This window comes from Apodemus sylvaticus, chromosome 3 (genome assembly GCF_947179515.1).
Source record: "Apodemus sylvaticus chromosome 3, mApoSyl1.1, whole genome shotgun sequence".
Taxonomy (NCBI): Eukaryota; Metazoa; Chordata; class Mammalia; order Rodentia; family Muridae; genus Apodemus; species Apodemus sylvaticus.
The window spans coordinates 71,792,475-71,814,112 of NC_067474.1; the positions used below are offsets into that span (position 1 = coordinate 71,792,475).

General features: G+C 40.5%; 1 protein-coding gene across 1 annotated transcript in view; it reads right to left on the reverse strand.

Moving 5' to 3' along the window:
* Svep1 (sushi, von Willebrand factor type A, EGF and pentraxin domain containing 1) overlaps nucleotides 1-21,638 on the reverse strand; it is a 170,883-nt gene that overhangs the window by 85,002 nt on the left and 64,243 nt on the right. The window contains exons 6-13 of the mRNA XM_052176534.1: nucleotides 20,063-20,242; nucleotides 16,517-16,711; nucleotides 14,483-14,601; nucleotides 9,985-10,114; nucleotides 3,827-3,934; nucleotides 2,982-3,113; nucleotides 1,695-1,889; nucleotides 389-510 (exon numbers count right to left, since the gene is read on the reverse strand). Of these exons, the coding sequence (XP_052032494.1) occupies nucleotides 389-510; nucleotides 1,695-1,889; nucleotides 2,982-3,113; nucleotides 3,827-3,934; nucleotides 9,985-10,114; nucleotides 14,483-14,601; nucleotides 16,517-16,711; nucleotides 20,063-20,242 (1,181 nt within the window). The remainder of the gene's footprint in view (nucleotides 1-388; nucleotides 511-1,694; nucleotides 1,890-2,981; nucleotides 3,114-3,826; nucleotides 3,935-9,984; nucleotides 10,115-14,482; nucleotides 14,602-16,516; nucleotides 16,712-20,062; nucleotides 20,243-21,638) is intronic.

Here is a 21,638-nt window from a genome sequence, read left to right on the forward strand (position 1 = left end):
GTGTGTGTGAGAAGAGAGAGAGAGAGAGAGAGAGAGAGAGAGAGAGAGAGAGAGAGAGAGAGAGAGAGAGAGAGAGAGAGAGAGAGAGAGAGAGAGAGAGAGAGAGAGAGAGAGAGAGAGAGAGAGAGACTTTAAATAATAAAGGGAGCATTTTTAAAACCACAAATACCCTAAACCTTTTAAACCTTCTGATTCAGAAAGTTTGCCAACTGAATTAAAACTTATCTCAGAAGTCTAAATTGAATAAGTAATTATGAATACAAATTTGGATCCCAAAGAAGGATACACACAGGGATGGAAATTTGAGTTGCAAGAGACCCAGAGAAGTTAAGACAGCTTTAGTGGCTTCCTCCAAACAACACACAGCCAAAGACTCCTGATGACGTACCATGTTCCTCAGGGTAGTCTCAAATGCTGATGAAAACTTCTTAAACAGATCCACATCATCACAGCGAGTGGTTTTGTACAGCATCTCAAAGGACTTGAACCCATGGTTAGCAAAACGTTTTACTAGAAAATTTAAGGCAAAACCAGCTTCAGTTGGGTTGGGCTTCAACACAAATTTAATTTTTTTACCTCCTCTCCTTCCTTTTTCCCCTCCCCATTTCTTCCCCTCTCCTCCCCTCCCTCTCCCTCCCCTCCCCCTTCTCCTCCCTTACTTCCTGACTTCCTTCTCTTTGTTGCTCTTATGCTCTGTCACTGAGCTATATCCCCAAACTAGAGCTTTAGTTTTCCATTAAAAAACTGAAGTTCAAAACTTGAATCCTAGAAGAGGATTAATTCTACAAGGATTGGAACACATGAATGATAATTCCATAGTGATGGATAATATTTTATATGCTGCTTAATATTTTTGAAATTGAACTTTTTTTTTTTGATTCTGGCATGATTTATAAGATTGCTTTCATAGTGAGTGGTGATCGTAAGAGACCATTTCAAGGCATTCACTGGCCACAATAAATGACAGCCGAGAGGCACTGTGCCCTGCAACTGACATGAGTTACTTTGATCTAGTATTCTGTAACCCTCCAGTCCTATGAGAAAAGTAGCAGTGAAGTGAACAAGAGATCCTTTGATCTTGACTACATAAAAGTTGTTTAAATTTATATAAGTTTTTATTATGTGCTTATATTTTCAACTAACAGACATGTAAAAGGTTTAACTATTATGTGTAGTCACAATCCTTGAAAGTATAAATGCCACAAAGGCAACATTGCTCTTGGAGTGAAAGCTTACACTCTGGGCTGTGAGAGTTTAGGATGTAGTCACTCTAGGGTTCGATCCTCAGCATCCTCCACTCCCCTTCCCCAACACACTCCATCCCACACCTACACAGACTCAGCGGCTCTGAATCTACGTCAAATCTAAAGATGCCACACAATCTACTGTTTTCTATCACATACATTGATATTAAGTTCCATAAGTTCGTTCACTAAGAAACTTCAGGCAAAGAATTCTATGCTCACAAACTTCTTCAAACATTTTTTGGTAAATCATGAGCAGGTCAAGATAGTTCTGCCTTTCTATAGTAACCTAAATCTCTAGCAAGACTCTACTGGCTAATATTTTAAATCCTACGCATTTCTGATTCATGACACCCTTCCCATTCCTTCTCATGGTAAGGCACATTTTCTGTGAGTCATGTACAGAAGTACACGGTGTTACACTTTAAAAGGTGCAGATTTGAAACTTACTAGCACAGTCTGGCCATTCTGTAGAGTACGGTGGTCTCCAGATGCCATCTTCGAAAGCACAGTAGTACTTCTCAGTTGACCCTTCTGTGAAATCATAGCCTTCCTTGCAGCTCAGGCTACAGTTAATTCCAGCACTATCCTGGGCACAGATAAAATCCCCATTTACAGGGGTGAAGGGAACCTCACAGGGAGAACCTGTGTCAAAATAACACTGTATTATTCAATTATAGTTGTATAATTGAATACTAATTATAGTATAGTCCAGGAATTAAAGTTGAGTCAAGAAGAGGACTCCTACCTACTACTCCTTTGGGACATTTTACCAAGGACCCCCAGGAGGGAAGAGCTGAACTGACTACTTTTTAGTTCTTGAATTGTGTGTGAGCAGATGTTGAAAAGTTGCACCAATATGCAATATACACATTTTACAGAAAGGTAAAAGTCTATCTGATCTTGTACTATTGTTTCTGGAGTAATCACTTGAATGAAAAGTGGGTACGTTATGTAGCAAAGACTGTTCAAGGTCTTTAAAGCAACACTTTGTAGTCTCAGAGGAAACAGTTCATGAAAGGGCAGATGTGAGACAGATGTGAGGGTCAGTCCTGACTATGAGCTTAACAGGTTGAGTGATGGCTACAAGGTTAGTAAAGCACTGCCCCTCTGGGAGTCACTGAAGGTGTTTCCAGAGATGACTGGCAAGACAGGGCAGTCATCAACAGGGCCAGAACCTGTTCTGAATGTGGGCAGTTCCATCCAATAGAATAGGAGATGGGGTGGGATAAAAGAGAGGAAGAAGACAGATGTGCCCACTCTTCCTGACAAAGTGCTGAACAACCTCTTGTTGCCTTCACTCCTGGACACTAGATCCCAGCATCCCTCCAGGGAGCTTCCAGGCCTTCATCACTGGCCTGCGACTGCATCATGAGGATGAAGGATGCATCCTGCAGGCTTCCAACTTCCTGGAACGAGCAGTAACTGGGTTCTCTGCATCACGTGTATACAGAGGCCACAGCTGAGATCTCTCGCCAATATCATCTAAGGCAACTCAGCAAATCCCTTTGTAACTGGCTCTTTCCTCTGGGGTTCTCTTGTTAACACAGGAATTAACAGCCGCCCTCATACACAATCTGTCACATGGTCAAGGATGACAACAGACAACTTACAATCTGCCAGCATTTCAGCTTGAAAATTCATCACTTACTATCTTCCGCCACAAAATAGAGGACTATAGTGATCACATATGTCAAATGTCAACTAGACTCAGGGAGAGTCTGGTGAAGAGAGTACCTTTTATGACAATGTGGATGTCACAGGTTCTGTTGTTGCCTGAGGGGTCAGTGGCTGTATACCATACCACTGTTTCCCCGTGAGGAAACAGGTCGCCTTGTGTGTGACTGCTGGTAATGACCAATTCAGCCCCTAAGGAGGGAAGAAGAGATGTGAATCCATCACTCTGCAGTTAGATCATTAACCTTCCATCTGATGTGCTTCCATCTGATGTGCTTCCATTTTCTATTTATGCAAACTGGGTGAGCAATCCAATCAGCATGATTTGTCTACCACTAGAGAACAGAAGATTTAGGCCTTACCACAGAAATAATAGACTCAAAATTCCTATTCAGTTAGGGAATTTTGTTAAACAAACTATCTTTTTTTTATCTAGTCTGTGGGACATTGGTGGTTTAAGAAATTGGTATGATTTCCCTGTTGTTTTAGGGAGTACCTTAAAATGAACTTCAGTTCCATTTGATTGGGTTCCTCCCACCACAACCTTTCTATAACCTTTTGTAATCTATTCAGCTAATATTTAGGAACAAGTGCAAATACACAGAATTGGACTGGGATGCCAGTAGAAACTCTAATATTTTTCAGGGTATCATAGGCTCAATTTAGTAAACTGATCAAAACCTACAAGTTCAAACCCTAGCAAGGATTTAATAAATGCCCAGTGAAGTCCCAGCGCCTGATCAAGATAATGTGAAACTACACTCCCATTAAAACACACCATGTGCTGCCATTTCTCCTGCTACTTAGCTGTTATTTCTTTCACTTCTTTTGCCATTCAGAGAAGCTTTTAAGGGTAGAACCTGGTCAGTGTCACCCGGCCTATGACAAGATCTGTTCGTCCTCACCGGAGTTGTCTGAGAACTGAGGCTCATCCCAGCTGGCAGGGTGCTCCTTCTCTACGACCTGGATTGGAGGTGGAGATCGGCACCAGTCTATGACAGGCGGTTCCACATCTGAAGAACATGGGATCAGACAAAGAAGTCATGACTGCTCTATAAAACATCAGGAGACACTGTGACTCCCAGTCTGACTCTCAGATTATTGAAACAAAGGACCCCAAATGATCCTGGGTAATCTTGTGCTGGAAGAAAGAAAAAGCACCAGCCAGGGTGGAACTTGTCTCCCAGAAAGAGATTGTTAGACCACCTTACAGGATGAGACTGCCGCCCAGACAATGATGGGTCAGTGGTGGGTGGAGCCATGCATTGAGGTGAGCTGTTTAGATGGTCACATCCTTGGTCTGTACTTAAATTTTAACCTCACTTCAGAACCCTGAAGACAGACTTGGGGCTTTGCTGGATCTCTTCACCCCTCTTCCTAATGTGGTCACAATGAATAAATCTAGCTTTTAAGTTTTGCACTATTTATCTGACTTTCTGGTTATTGAGGATAGGTAGCCAAGCCTGGATTGGGTCATAGGCTGTGACCTTCAACTTTGATGAATTCATTGAGCATTAGAATTCAGACTGAAGGGTGACATCCTGGTGAGTTTTGAATGTCACCTTGACACAACCTAGAATCATCTGAGAAAGGAGTCTCAATTGAAGGATCATGTTGGGCCAGCCCTTGGGGGACTGTGCCGATTGCTGATTGGGGTGGGAAGACTCAGCATGATGGTAGAAGATGTCATTGCCTAGGCAGGGGTCTGCAACTGTGTAGTAGTTAAGAAAGCTAGCTGAGCACAAGCTATCAAGCATGCAGCATGGGTGCATTTGTTTCTCTGTGCTCTGGACTGTAGATGTGATGCAGTGAGGTGCTCTGAGTTCCCGCCTCAACTTCCCCTCAGTGATCAACTGAAACTTGGAATTGTACTCCAAATAAATTCTTTCCAAGTTGCTTTTGATCAGGGCATTTTATCACGATAAAAGTGTGCCTGGAGTAGTTGGTTTTAAGATGGGATGGGAAAGCCATGTTTTAACGTACTGGTTGAATGTCATGAAAAATATATTCTCATTTTATATATATGTATGTATAGGCTGTGATCATTGAACTTTGATGAATTCATTGAGTATTAGAATCCAGACTGAAGGGTGGCATCCTGGTGAATTTTAAATGTCACCTATATACATACATACATATAAAATGTTACATAATACATACATGTGTATTATATAAATATATATACATTATATATATATATATATATATATATATATATATATAATATATATATATGTCAGTAAAGAACAGTAAAGAAATTACACAGGAAGGGATTTCAATCACATTATAGACTTTACATATTCAAAGTGTTCTTAATTATACACCTTTGAAGTCTGAAGGGTAAAGTATAAATTACTATTTGAATTTTTTTATGTGAGGATATAAACCAGATGAACGTAAGGAACTTTCTTGAAGTCATTAACTTAATAACTTGTAGTCATTACATCAAAGCCAAGACATTTGAGTCTGTTCATAAAACACACCCTGAAACCTAATGAGCTGTACCCCCGAGAATGCGTGAAACTGAATGAGCTGTACCCCTGAGAACCCACGTATTTCTGTTTTAACCTATGTTTTATGTGTAAATGTCCAGTTTATGTCTTTCTCACTCACTCACCATTTCATGAGTGTAATAACTTGGGCTTAGTGCTATTCCTAGACTGGTAACTCTGTAAAATGGAATCCCTTCTGGTCACATTTAAATCCCATGAATAGCAAAGCTCCTGGCCCCCAGCAAGGATCTTAAATAAAGCAAAGAGAGAAGAAATGCTCCTGGCAGATCAATGCTCTTTGGAAACACTGAATCAAGTCAACGCATGGTTAACCATGCCAGCCTGGAAGCAGTCACATTTATTTGCAACAAAATTATGAATCAGTATTCAAATATCACTGAGCTTATCTGGTTTTAGCTGAACATTTGAAAATTGAATCGTGGGTAGAGGAGACAACTAGAACCTAAGTCAATTGCTGTTTGTTGCAAGTGAGCAGCAGACTTGAATGCCCAGCCTCTCTCTCTTTATGCCTTGCAGTTCTCTGACTCATCTACATGAAGACAAGAAGAAACATCCAGGCTTGGGTATATTTCCTGTCTCTCTCTCCCTGTAATCTTCTCCACGTCCTTCTCTCCTCTCTCTTAAGAGTTTGGAAATTCAGCTAATGTCTAGCTAGACACCCAAGTACATATTTTCTACTTCACCATCCCAGCCCATCTTAGGAAAGATTCATACTTGGCAAACTCTTAAGCCACATTTTCATATTTGAAGTCATAAAGCCAGATCAAAAGATCTGTTTTTCATGCTGGTGAGGCCTGCGTTTAACACAACATGGAAAAAAACAGCTGGAAAGCTAAATACTAGAAAATGAGTTAGGCTGATTAGATTTTACTTGAGTCCCATGTTTACCTTTAATCTAAACTTATAACTCACGCCATCAGGCCAGAGTGAGATACGTTCTTTATTTCAAGCAGCTGTGTAAATTTCATAGAATAAAATGAATTGGATGGATTTGATTTAAATGCAATGAAAATAGATGCATAATAACCAAAGTGAACCATAGGGGCTGGAGAGACAGGTTAGCAGTTAAAAACACTTGCTGCTCTTACAGAAGTCATGGGTTTTTTTTTTTCAGTACCCACATGGTAGCTTATAATTGTCTTTAACTTAAATTCTAGGACATATGATGCCCTTTTATCACCTCCTGAGACACACAGTACATATAAATATTACAGTGAAAATACTCATATACATAACATATATATACACAAATATATATAAACTAAAATTGAATATATTTTCTAGATTTTACAAAGATAATGTATATCAGGCTTTGATTCAAGTGATTTATATATCTTAATTAAATATACACTATAACTTAATAGGGGAGCACATTTTCATCCTATTTTTGGATGAATTAGTAGAGGCACAGGGAAGTATCTGTTCACAGTGTAGTGGTTGTGATGATGGAGAGACTGGAGAAACTAAGTATGTGAAGTATATGGAACTTGGTAACTTATTGGGTTTGGTGATGGAGGAGGAAGAATCAAAGATGGCCTCCTAGTTCTACTCTGCAGCTTTGCGGTTGATAGTATCATTTTTTGGGCTAGAAATCTATAAGTTGGGTCTGAGATGGCTGTGGCACATGCGTGTGGGAAAGACTTTTGTTGTTCCTCCTTTGCCCTTTTTAGACAAAGCTCCTCCTGTAGCCTGGGCTGGCTTGGAATGCACTATGTATCCCAGGCTATATGATCCTATGCCATAGCCTCCCAAGAGCTGGAATTGCAGGTATGAGCCACCAAGCCACATCCTATGTGAGGTTTAATACTTGAGGTTTGGATTTCAGACCAAGCTGGAGACAGACAGGTGTGGGTTATCTGTCAACAAAACCACACAGGAAAACCACAGTCAAAGAATAGAGGTCTAAGGCCTGAAGCTTGGGTGCTTACCCACACTTGAGAATTAATAAAGAAACAAAGGTCTAGGAAAGAGGAAAGGATGACTAGGGAAGATAAGTGGTGTGGAGGTTAGTGCCCTGCACAGACTTGGTGGCAGAGGAGCCAGAGGAGAAGAAAATGTAGGTCAGAAAGAGGTGGCTAAGAAAATAATCCCAGTGGAAAGACCGTGTAAGAATGGGAAAATGTATGCTGAGAGCACACTTGATCTTTAAAACTTAGGATAACTTTTAAATGGCTCCATCATGCTCGGTATGAAGTATAATTCCTTTCAGAAAAATATGCTGTATAACAGCATGTTATATAATAAACAGGAGCTTTGATAGGTACAAAGTATTTTGTTTTTCAAGTGTGATATTTGTTTTAGGTTAAGAAGTTAAATTACACATGAGTGAAAGTACTTGCATAGTAAAATCTATTTGTTTTCCATTCGGTTTTTTAAAATGTTTAAATAAGCTTGGAGAGCTCTTTATGAAGTGACTTGATAAGCAGTTGTGTGTATTTGATGGTACCTTAAGTTAACAGTTAAGAGATCCAGATGGTCTGATAGAGGTCTCTGAAGAAGGAAATTGAAGACCTCAGAAAATGGAAAAATCTTCCATGCTCATGGATTAGCAGGATTAATATAGTTAAAATGGCCATTTTGCCAAAAGCAATGTACAAAATCCCAACTCAGTTCTTCATAAAAGTAGAAAGAGCAATTCTCACATTCATCTGGAATAACAAAAAATCCAGGATAGCTAAAACTATTCTCAATAGTAAAAGAAATTCTGGGGGAATCAGTATCCTGGACCTCAAGCAATACTACAGAGCAATAGTGATAAAAACTGCATGGTATTGGTACAGTAACAGGCAGGTGGATCAATGGAATAGAATTGAAGACCCAGAAATGAACCCACACCAATGGTCACTTGTTCTTCAACAAAGGAGCTGAAAACATCCAGTGGAAAAAAGACTTTTCAACAAATGGTGCCGGTTCAACTGGAGGTCAGCATGCAGAAGAATGAGAATTGACCCATTCTTATATCCTTGTACTAAGCTCAAGTCCAAGTGGATCAAGAACCTCGACATAAAACCAGACACATTGAAACTAATAGAAAAGAAACTGGGGAAGACCTTTGAGGACATAGGCACAGGGGGAAAGTTCCTGAACAGAACACCAATAGCTTATGCTCTAAGATCAAGAATTGACAAATGGGACCTCGTAAAATTACAAAGTTTCTATAAGGCAAAGGACGCCTTCAAAAGGACAAATCAGCAACCAACAAATTGGGAAAAGATCTTCACCAACCCTACATGTGACAGAGGGCTAATATCCAATATATACAAAGAACTCAAGAGGTTAGACCCCGGAAAACGAAATAACTCTGTTAAAAATAGGGTACAGAGCAAAACAAAGAATTTTCACCTGAAGAACTTCGAATGGATGAAAACCACCTTAAGAAATATTCAACATCATTAGTCATTAGGGAAATGCAAATCAAAACAACCTTGAGATTTCACCTCACACCAGTCAGAATGGCTAAGGTTAAAAACTCAGGAGACAGCAGGTGTTGGCAAAGATGTGGAGAAAGAGGAATACTCCTCCACTGCTGGTGGGATTGCAAGCTGGTACAACCACTCTGGAAATCAGTCTGGCGGTTCCTCAGAAAACTGGGCATAACACTTCCTGAGGACCCTGTTATACCACTCCTGGGCATATACCCAGAGGATTCCCCTGCATGCAATAAGGACACATGCTCCACTATGTTCATAGCAGCCCTATTTATAATAGCCAGAAGCTGGAAAGAACCCAGATGTCCCTCAATGGAGGAATGGATACAAAACAATGTGGTATATTTATACAATGAAACATTACTCAGCAATTAAAAACAATGAATTCATGAAATTCATAGGCAAATGCATGGAGCTGGAGAACATCATCCTGAGTGAGGTAATCCAGTCTCAAAAGAACATTCATGGTATCCACTCACTGATAAGTAGATATTAGCCTAAAAGTTTGGAATACCCAAGATATAATCCACATATCAAATGATGTCCAAGAAGAAGGAAGGAGTGGCCCCTGGTTCTGGAAAGGCTCAGTGTAGCAGTGTAGAGGAATACCAGAACAGGGAAGTGGGAAGGGGTGGATGGGGGAACAGGGGGAGGGAAGAGGGCTTATGGGACTTTCAGGGAGGGGGGATCAAGGAAAGGGGAAATCATTTGAAATGTAAATAAAGAATATATCAAATAAAAAAATTTAAAAAGAGAGAAAAAAAGAGATTCAGATGGACCACATTCAGTCAGGTCTAGGAGGGGATCATAGAAATGGAAGTGGAGAGTCACAACAGATTGTTGGTGACCCTGACAGTCATATAATCATAGGAGCAAAAGGGACAGAGTCTAGGCTTAAATGAAATGGCAGATAAGCAAAAAGAGATAGCAGCCATCTGGAACTTTGCAAAGAGCTCATCTGGGAAGAAATAGACATGGTGACAGTTACGGATATGGAAGGCTCCAGTGAGAGAGAGAGAGAACTCTGAGGGTTTCAAAGCCAGGAAGAAGATCCTGGGCAGCAGACACTGATGAATACAAAGGATTGTCTTTGTAAACCACCTGCAGGATTCCGAGACTTACCAATGACCTTAATGTAGAAAGTGCAGCTGGCTTGGTTACCGGATGAATCGGTTGCTGTGTAAGTGATGGCCACTTCTCCAATTGGGAAGAGGTATGGTGGGGTAAAGGCTGGATGGACACGGACTGACACCTTATAAAAACAAATAATATTTAATGGTGTCAGTAGTACATTTATCTTCTGATTTATATATGATCACTAAGTGAATAAGATATACAGCATTTCATTAAGAGAAAAGAAGGGATGAAGCAAATCCTTGTGTATTTTTGAGACCACTTTCACAGTTTATAGAGGTGGCATACACCTATATAAAGTTTCTTTATATAAAGTTTCTTAAGCATAATATAGCAAAATACTTTCATACTCTTGCATGATCTTCAGAGTGTAGAATGACTTTTAAATGCTTCTATCATGTTCTGCACAAAAACATAATTTCTTTCAGAAAATATGTTTAAGAACTTTTAATTTGTTTCCAAATATCACTCTTTTTTGTTTTTTGTTTTGGATTTGGTTTTTTTTTTCCGAGACAGGGTTTCTCTGTGTAGCCCTGGCTATCCTGGAACACACTCTGTAGACCAGGCTGGCCTCGAACTCAGAAATCTGCCTGCCTCTGACTCCCGCCTGGCTCTTACAAACATTTTAATACACAACTTAAAATGTATTTTTACTATTTCCTTACAATATCTCTTCATGCATAGACTTGACCTCAGACTACCAATATTTTATTGATAGGTAATAAAAATGTTCTTTCCTAAAGCATGGTAACAGTTTGCATTCCCATTGTCTGGGACTATGATGTCAGAGTTCTCAGCTCTATACTAAATATCTTCAACTGTGCTAAGCAAACGTTGGTGCAGGCCCAAGTTTTAATCATGTCTTTTATTTTGGGATATTTGTGTGGTCTGTGGATCAAACCCTGGGCCTCATACATGATAGGCAAAGCCCCAACACTGTTCTAGATCCCAACCCAAGTTTCTCAGTTTTCAGCAAAGATTACTTTCTTTTGTTTCTATAATATTATAATATATTCTTTCTTCCCCATTAGTTTTAAAATTATGGTATAATAAAAACCTATATTAACATGTTATATAATAAGCATCATGTGTAAAGTTTTTTTTGAGTTTGTTTCATTAAGAAGTTAAATGATGGGATGGAGAAATGGCTCAGTGGTTAAGAGCACCGACTCCTCTTCCAGAGGTCCTGAGTTCAAATCTCAGCAACTACATGGTGGCTCACAACCATCTGTAATGGGATCTGATGCCCTTTTCTGAAGACAGCTATAGGGTACTCATAAAAATAAAATATTTTAAAAGTCTTAAAATAAGAAGTTAAGTGACACATGAGTAAAATTTTACATAGTAAAATATATTTTCCATTAGATATTTTTAAGCATTTCAAATAAGCTTAGAGAGCCCTTTATGACGTAATTTGATAAGCATTTGTATGTATTTGAAGGTATTTTTTTTTTTTTTAATAACTAAGAGTCTCTGGAGCTCAGCATTCAGTCCTAGGTCTGGGAGGGGATTGTAGGAGCAGCTCCTCCTTGGGGGTGAATGGCAGTTGAGGACTGCTGGGAGACAGGATTCATTGTTTTCTGTGCTACAGTCACTGGTGAGTTGCCCATGCTCTAGGCCATGCTCTGTGGGTGGGTGAGGGGAACTGGTTAAACCCGGTAGGTGTCAGAGGAAGTGAATCTGGCTCTTCGCTTTTTTTGGGGGGGGGGATTTGGTTTTTTGGAGACAGGGTTTCTCTGTATAGCCCTGGCTGTCCTGGAACTCACTCTGTAGACCAGGTTGGCCTTGAACTCAGAAATCCGCCTGCCTCTGCCTCCCAGAGTGCTGGGATTACAGGCGTGCGCCACCACTGCCCTGCTTCTTCACTTGTCTTGCATAGGAGTTTCTATGCTGGATCCTTCCTCCAGCTTCTTGAGCCGGTGATGCCTCTTCACAGAGCCATTCTCACTACACATCTCTAGCCCCTTTCCCATCAGAACTCTCCAGCCTGGGGTTTGTGCTCCTTGCCTAAGGGCCGTGGTTTTTGAGCATGGCTCAGTTAAATATCCTTCCTACCTCAAAATCTAACATCTGTAGTATTCTTTTGCTTTAGAATGAAACATTAACTGGTGTTGGAGGACAAATACACTGTTGCAGTGGTCTCCATTCTGCTGAAGTTACCAACTCTGACTCTAGGAAAGCCAGAGAAGGAGTTGGGTGTGGGTACAGAATAAATAAAAGAGCATCCACAGTGCTCATTTCCAGTCCCCTGGGCCAGTTCCGGGCTATACAGCAGGATAGAGCTTTGAAGTGCATATTAGATTCAAATTTTTATTTAGATAGCAAGATTCTTCTTTTTAATCTTTGCAAGTGGGTTTTAATTACAGAAAAAAGTTGTTTTTATATCCCAAAGTAAGCAAGCCTAAGATTGGGAAAAACCAGTTATTTTCTATTGGTATTTTTCCCAGTTGAGTTTGTTCAAGATGAGTCATACAATTGTAGTTTTTTATCATGTTGCACTTATAATTTAGCATCCTACCTTACCATCAATAAACCTCCCTTATTGCATTGTCCTAAGGGATGATCAGGGGAAAGGCAATGGCCTAGAAAAGGGTCATCCCAGAAGCCTCAGTTGTTCCTTCCTTCTTTAACTTGCCTTGAGTTCATGCTTTACTGGGCATTGTTATATATGTTCTGAAATGGCCTTGCCTTGCTCTCTTTTTTTTTTTTTACCATTCTGTATTGCAGAAAACTACCTCACCTGCTTCATTATGCCTGTTCCAAAAAGTCCTCCTGGTTCTGAAGATATTAACATAACTGTGGAGATCAATCTTACTATAATGAATGATCACCAATCTCAACACTGTCCAATAATCCTGCTCTGTTTCACTGGCTGGCCTTCTCCTTCTCTTTTTTCTTTGAACTTCTAGAATCTCTCTCTCTCTCTTTGGAAGACCTCTCCAGCTATGCTTTGAGTCTGACCATGAACCACACACAATAGCTTTTCCTCGTATATCCAATCTCTCTATCCACAAATGGGTCCTTCCACTTCTATTTCCTTTCTTTTAGGCAAATTTGCATTCTTCTCTTTTGTGGTAGCCCAAAAGACATCCATGTCTTCTCTGGAATATGTGAATGTCACCTTATATGGCAAAAGGCATTCAGGAGATATGACTGAATTAATCATAAAATGAAAAGATTATCCTGATTCATCCAGATGGGCTAAATGTAGTGACCTCACTCTGGTGTCAGACTCAGTCTATATGATGGCAATGTTGAGACTACGTGTTCTCCATGCCAATTTACTACCATTGAGCCCCCTTTACTGGCAGGAGACTTTTCTTTGATGCAATGTCTGACTTCTTGAATACGAGTATGGTGGTTTAAATATGCTTGACCTGGGGAATGGAATGCAGTAGTTTTAGTGTGCTTGGTTCTCCAGGCAACCCCATCATTGATTCTCCAGGCAACAGGGAATAAAAGACCCTGCCTAAGAGCAGGTAGGAGAAATGAAGGCATTCTTCCTGCTTCCTACCAATGCTGCTGGGCTGTCTTACCTCAGAGACTAATGAACACGTGATTTCTGCACCTGTGTACACAAAAATGCTACACTTACTACAGTGTCTCATCAGATCCTAAAATGCATCCCTCCCTGCGCTTCCTAATGCTCGACACTGATGAGGATGCTCATGTTTGTGTATTGAATAGAAAGTGGTCATAGTATGTCTGAGGACACCTCCTTACGTTTAGTCCTGGAGGTCAGAATTTTAGAAGCTACTTGAATGTAAATCTATTCAACACAATTATCAAAACAATCATTATTGTTTTGCTTCCCACCCCCAATATGTCCTGCCTGGAAGAGCTCACACAAATTTATACTCAGCTGTGAAAGCAAAATGCTGTTTAACGGTATCTTTATACATCTGGACACAGTGTAGTCGTAACGGGAAACTACATTCCTAATTCCTAAATGAACCTTTTCCCTACCAGCTGATGGTTGGCCATCTGTAGCCAGGAGAGTATATGCAATGTTTTTTTACTGAGTAAGGCTGGATTTAGGAAAACTAAGTAAAAAATACTGATAGCCCATTCTTCAGATCTGGTCAAAATGCAATCCTTTGGTGTTTATCATTTATAAGATATCTTCATGATTAGGAATCAAGGTTGGTTTCACATCTTTCTTTTCTGAGTTTTTTTAATAACTACCCAATGGGTGAAAATTCATTACTGATGAGATCTTAATGGAAAGAAATACAACAAACTCATGAAACTAGAGATTTCTGTCAGATTCTTATCAGATATTTCTATTTAAAAATTCAATGCTGGTTGTTCTCTCAGATGAGGCACTAGCATTTATGAGTAAAATTGAGAGACAGTACCCCCACATCATTAGGGTATAGTAGAATTTCCTCCTTATCATTAGGGTATAGCACAATTTCCATCTCAAGTATGTGCAGTTCATTTAGAATTTATTCGCAAAGGAGGGAGATGCTCTCGGCAGCCTTACCTTTTCACCAGAGTTGTCTTTAGCTGTTGGGACTTGCCAGGTGATATTAGCAGAGTCCTGCTGTTCCCCAGTCTTTGCCTCGATGTCATTTGGACAGCTGATTTGTGGAGCCTCCACGTCTGACCCAGAAAAAGAACCACAACTCAATGAAACATTCTGACACATACATATAAGTTATTTTTAAAAGGTGATAAAAAATCTGGTTATCTTAATACTTTATGAGTTTTAATATGCTGATTACCATTTAATTAGGACCACATGACTATTTTGTACAGGTTAGCTTGTGTGACTTAGGAGTCCCCTCCTGGACTGGCCCTGCTGTGTGATCCATGATAGTCTCTCTACAGTCTGCCATGTTTTTGGACCTCTGCCCAGATTCTTTTCTTTGCCCGCCTTAATGCCTTCTTCCCCCTTACCTCAAGAGCAGCTGCAGGTCCTTTCATCCTAAGCTCAAAAGCTGCTCCTGGCTCTCCCAAAACACTTGGCATGCTCACTCCCAGAGTCTCCACAGTCTCTGTACTCCCCAACCACACCACTGGGAAACAGACATTTCTCCCCCATTTAGTTGAAGAAAAAACATTATTTCTCACCCCATTGTTTTATTTAGTGCTTGGCAGACAGTAGTGACTTGGTCAATATTTTGTTTTTGAATGAAACAGGAATAAATGGAATAAAATGAAGGCTGACTGGGGGCAGAAACTACCCTTGAAAGTGGGCTATCAATCAGAATTAATTAGCAGTCCCAGAATGTCCTACCAAACAAACAGCAAATTAAAACTAATGATGCTACCGTGGTGCTAACTACCGTGGAACAGCTTTGCACACTACAAATGCCGAGCTAAGCTTGCTAACATTATACAGAGCCACACAGTAAAGTCAAGTTCTCGTTATGGGCTGGAATACATCTTTTACTCCTAAATGATGTTAAATGAGGTCTACTGAATTTCCCAGATGGTTGTATCTGAATTGCCTATTTTGTGTCTCATCTTATTGCTTCTCTAGGTTGGTATTCAATTTATAGTTTTCCCTAGGAAGATGCACAGCTGCTAATCTTTTTAAAAGGCTATTGGAGTTTCCATTCATCGTTAACTAATGATTTAGCTGGATTTGAGTTTTGCATGTTTGTTTTCTACCCATCTCTTGAGGCATGGTTGCATGTGAATCCGACGCATGTTCTTTGGCACAGTTTCTTTTTCTCTAGAAACTTAAGTTTTCCTCATTAACTCTACAACTTAGAAACTTTCCTCAGAGAAGACGAAGTTTGTTAGTCCAGTGATCAGGAACTTTTAGGGGGCTAAAGATTCAGATCTCTTGGGAAAAGTTTTCTATAGTAGGAAGAAGGGAAAGAACACTCTTTACCCCTACTCCCTTGGCTTCTGGATCTGCACATTATATATGTGCCAGGTTCCTTGATTCGCAGCTCTTAGCTTCTACCTCTTTGGGTTGATTAACCGAGATACTCAAGTTTCTTATTTATTACTTGTTTATTCCAAAGGGATCCTCAGTTTGATACTCCAAATTAGTGATATTTCAACAATATCCACTCCAATTCTTATGTTTATATTTACACACATACACACACACACACTCCTGAGGACTATTTTTATTTCTTAGGACTCGTTCTTGTTTTTAACACTGTCTTCTCCAGGGTTTGCTCTTGCTGTGGGGTAAAGGACACTGTAACAGGCTTCAAAGCGCACATGGGCTCTTGTTCCTCTAAGCCCCTTCAGGCTCATCTATATTATATGCACCATACCTTCTTCAAAGGCCTCCATCTCCATCTCCAGACCAGAGCTCTCAGTGGATTCCAGCCCTAGGGCCATCTTCAGCTTTCAATTTCTTCTGTCATTCCTCCCAAGTGAATTGTTACAAATTCACTCATTTGAACCAGAACCTTTCCTAGTTCAAGCATGGCTTTTAGCTCCCATTTAACCAAGGGTTTGCAGCATGACCCATGGAGGGGCAACCCTACCCAACACTCACACACCATTATCCAGGAATCTGGTTTTTCTTCTGCCTCAGGCAGGCCCCTACCTTTGCACACAGCTGTCTGAACTTTGGCACTCCACTTCCCAGATGTGGCACATCTCACTTCTCTGACCCCGGATAAAATGTAGCCCTGGCGGCAGCTTAGCTGGCAGATCATCCCGGGCTTGGCGGGCTGCTTGCCGCAGCTGGGTGGAGAAATAATGACGCCCTTGGGCTTCTGGAAGGTGGCACAATGGCGTTCTGTTTCAGAGAAATGACAGTCATGTAACTCGGATTTTCCCAAATTAGAAGTTTCAGAGAGATGACAGCCATGCAATTTGGATTCCCCCAAATTGGAAATGACCCAGATTCTCTTTACCTCACACTCAAATGTAACCATGCTACCTTAGATTGACATAAATCACCTCTAAATGATTGTGTGTGATACCACATGTAAAATATATTATACAAATATGAAACTATGTCTTTGGTTATCTCTTCTTTAATTTTGTTCTCTTTATGAGACAGGGTCTCATGTAGCTCAGGCTGGCCTCAAATTGCCATGCAGCCAAGAATGACCCTGAACTTCTCATCCTCCTGCTTCCAACCTCCTGAGCTGGTGTGAACAGCAACACCTGTTTTTACGTGGGATCGGACCTCAGGTTTCCCATGAGGTGGACAAGCACTCTACCAGGTGAGCTATTTTGCTATTTCACTACTATATCAAAACCTTGAAAGTCTCGAGCATTTCGCTGATTGTGACTCCTATTGTCTGTTTCAGGAAACTGCATTTGCTGATGACAATACAATTTATGCTTTTGAAGAATAAACTTGACTCCATCTTTCATGGATTCAATCTTGTATTCAGCAACTGATTACATTTTTAATCCACTTTTGGATTCTCTCTTTAAATGAGCATATTGGAGAAGAGTCTTGACCTCCTCCCAACAGACAACTGTGTTATAACTGGGGCCTTGACCCTTTGGATTATCTTCAGCACAAAGAATAGCAGGTGTGTTAAGTGAAGACAGAAGCGGTAAATCAAGGCAGGACTGTAGGTGTGACTCAGATAGCCCGGGGGGGGCTCTTGAATCTGCTGTATAACCGTGGATGACCTTAAACTTCTGATTCTCCTGCCTCTATTTCCCAAGTTTTTAAAGTTATAGATGTGTGCCATGCTCATTTTTACAAGGTGTAGGGAGGTGAACCCTGGACTCCATGCCTGCTAGGTAAGCATCCAACTGCGCCCGGTTCATTTAAAGCACTCTTGTGAATGGGACTTTCAATATCTGTCTTAGCTGTCATAATATAAATACATGCTACTTAATGGTTTCTCTTATTCTGATGAACGCTCAATATTTTGGACAGATTAATTTCACTTTTTAATAATCCACCAATCATGAAGAGATTGGATATCAGTGCCTCCAATCTTGTGGTTATTAGGATTGATACTAAGCAATAATGGATGATATCATACTCTTCTCTTTTTTTCCAGTTTCTATAAAACTATCTATTTAGTATCTTCATAATAGTTGCAGGTTTATGGTGGATATTATATGTTATAGCGATAGTTTTCCCCCATTTTAAACCCTTATTATATTTCTGGGATAAAATCTTGTTTTGTTAGAACATTCTTTTTATGTAGATTGCTTTTACATTTGTCATTAGTTATATATAAAGTCAGTTTATAGTTCCAGGGTTTTATTATTATTATTCATAATTACCAGTTTGGGAGCAAAATAATAATAGATAATATGAATTAGTTTTCCATACCAAATTACATGACATGAGAATTACTGTTTTTCCCCCCAAAGTCTGAAGGATGTTCTTGGGATGACCCATCAGATAAAGGCACTTGCCACCAAGTCTGATAACATGAGTTCAATTCCCGGGACCCACAAGGGGAAGGAGAGAACTAACCTTTGAAACACATTCTCTGATCTTCATGTGTGTGCCATGGCATGGCTGTGAATGAGCACAAGCATGTGTGTGGTGTGTGAAGGGGGCTTAAAAAGAGAGAATGGGGGGTTAGAGAATGTGGCACGGCGGTGTGGGGGAAGGGGGTGGCCAAGCGGGACCACTGAGGGACCACACGCACACAGACATGGTATAGAATAGAGTTCGTTCAGGGCAGAGGATGGGAGTTAATGGTTTAGTGGAAGTAGAGAAAGGCAAAGAGAGAGAGAGAGAGAGAGAGAGAGAGAGAGAGAGAGAGAGAGAGAGAGAGAGGATAGATCTGCCATGACCACATGGGGAGAGGGGGGAGGGGAGGAGAGCCCAAGAACACACACTCTAAACATGTTTAATGATTTTTTTCTAGTTGAGAAAGTTCCTCTTCACTGATCCTCAGGCAGTTTTGGAGAGATGATTAATAATAATTAATGCTATAAATACTTTAATAGCATTTCCCCAGTTTTGATGAGTAGTATTTCTCTGCATTTCTGATTTCTTTTTAAATCACTTCAGGGTTTGTGTTTCCCTGGAAACCATGGCCATGTGAACAGTTTTCTGTCCTGTGCACAGGTTCACACAGCGCCTCACAATAGAGCTCCTTCCCTCTCCCTGTGCTTTGCTCTAACGTCTTAGGCTCATCCACTGTCGTGTGTTCTTACATTTTAAATTCTATTTTATTACTTCATTTAAAATATTTCCCCATTATAGTTCCACTGCATCTCACCCCCTCTTACAGTTCATCTTCTCTTATTTCAACAATTATGCCATTGTCAATTTTGCATGCAACTTTTCTTTACATTGGAGTTAAACACTCAGGATTTTAATTTTTTCTTTTCCCTAAAACAACTTTACATTTTGCTGGCTCACAGTTATGTCCTTTAAGAAGTTGAGGAGAAATCATATCCAACAAATAAAGTGATTGTAACATATATCCTTTTCTAGAAAATCCATTAAAGCTGTGTTCTCTCTCTCTCTCTCTCTCTCTGTGTGTGTGTGCTTGCTTGCGTGTGTGTGTGTGTGTGTGTGTGTGTGTGTGTGTGTGTATGTGTGTGTGTGCTTGCTTACGTGTGTGCCTTGCCCATTGGAGCTGCAAAGTTCAGTGAGCTAGAAAACTGAATTCAAGGCTGGAGTCTAGTTAACAACGAAGAACGTGCTCTCTCTGTGTGGAGTGTGGAGTTGGAGCTTTTGACTGGGCACATTGTGCTGAGTTATGCCTCAAAGAGTAGCCACCGTGGCATTTGGAGTTTGGCAGTGTCATGTGGGAAGAAAGGAGAAAAAAGGCTCCAAGGCTTAGAGTGGCAGACAGTGTGTTTGCCAATGCATCTACTGCAGTGCATGTGTGCAAACATACATGTTTATCCACACGTATCCATCTACAGCACTGCCTGTGTGCTTATGAACATGTTTATCCATGTGTATCCATCTACAGCACTGCCTGTGTGCATATGTATATGTTTATCTACATGTACCAAGTGTATTTGCCAATGCCACCTACATGTGGGCATACATACATGTTTATCCACATGGATTCATCTACAGCACCATGTGTATGCATATGTACATGCTTATCCACATGTATCAAGAGCACATGTTCAGCTTTGGGTCTTTGCAGAATCTTGGACAAATGAACTGCTCAGACCTCACCTTCTGGCCACTTACCCACACACCGGGGCTCTGAGCCATCCCACTGCGCATTTCCCTGACAGGTAAGCCTAGCGTTTCCTTCTAGTCTGTATCCTTCATTGCAGGTAAACAAACACAGGGTGTTGTAGGACATTTCCACAGTGGAGCAGCTGATGTGGCCGTGTTTGGGCTGCCGGAGATGGGGGCACGTCCTCACTGTAGAAAATGTCAACAATTACATCTTACTAAATACAGACAGAAGTGGAAACTGTTACCTTAATAATGGCTTTGTGTTATAAACAAGACAACTCTTCTGTTGAGTGTCAAGAGATATATAACGCATCCTCATTTTTAAAGTTGTGGGGCTCTTACCAACCTGCACTTTCTTTAGTATGATATGCAGCCTCCAGTGCAACGGTGGGGAATTTCAATGGTGTGAAGCATCTAGCTTTGAATAGATGAGGACAGCTATAGATCAGGGGCGGCTCCCAGACAGAAGTACCTGCAGCCCTCAGTCGGGCCTTTGCTGTGACTTCCTAGGCTATGTTCCAACAAAGGAAAGTGTTTTTCTTTTTCTAGGATAGAAGTTTCAAGCTGAATATCAACTCAGTTCTTAGACCTCAGAGATACACCCTGGGCTTTTCGATAGTCTCAGCTGGGCAAAACTGCCCAGCTTTTGCCATCTTAAATTCTAGTATTCTACTTTCTGGTAGTCACTCTAATCCTCCCAGTGGTCTCTCTCCTTTCTTCTCACACACTCCCTGCAATACCTCATTCTTACTGCCAGTCTGCATAAAATGTAATGTAAAAATAATAATAATTGTTTCCCGCTGGCATAGCAGAGCCCATGAATTGCCCACCCAGCAGCCAATGCTTCCCAGCATAACCTAGGGTCATAATATACCAATCACTGCTCCCTAAATGTATTGCAGTTAGTAAGAGCCAATGAGATACAGCTGAATCTAAGTGAGATTTTTCTAATTGATAGGGTGCTATTTTATCTTCCCTCTTTCCTTTTTTCCCCCAAAATAAAAGCACATGAGAGCCTCTGCCAGCATGCTGCTGCAGATTTGCCAGCACCGTAGGAAAAATACCATGCACTAAGATGATGGTGTAGAAGCACTAAAGAATCCTTAGTGTCTGATGACAATGGGAGTTTTCCACCAGCTTTGGGTTATCTACGCCATCTTCCTTTTAGATGAGAAAAAAAAAATCCCTTGAGTCTCAAGATATTTGGAACACTGATACCAGGAGCTGCATGTAAGTCTATGTAACACCCATTCGTTTCCTTCATCAGTTCTTTAGGGAAAGATACCCAACAAAGGACAAACAAAAAGACCCCACAAAAGAGCTAAGTTCAGCTGGACTCCAGACAGCACTGTTCAGCACTGCAAGGCAGAATGCTGAAGAACACTCCCCAAAGGATCCTCAACATGACATTTGGAAATCAAGAATATTAGGAGGACCCTCACTGTGCTTTTATGCACAAGCAAGTCTTTTTTTAATAGCAAGAATGTGTATTTGTTTGTTTTGAAACCTTTCAAAGAACAGGAAAGAAAGCTCATAAAAAATATTCAAGCGTATACGTATATTTACTGGCAGAATTTTTGTG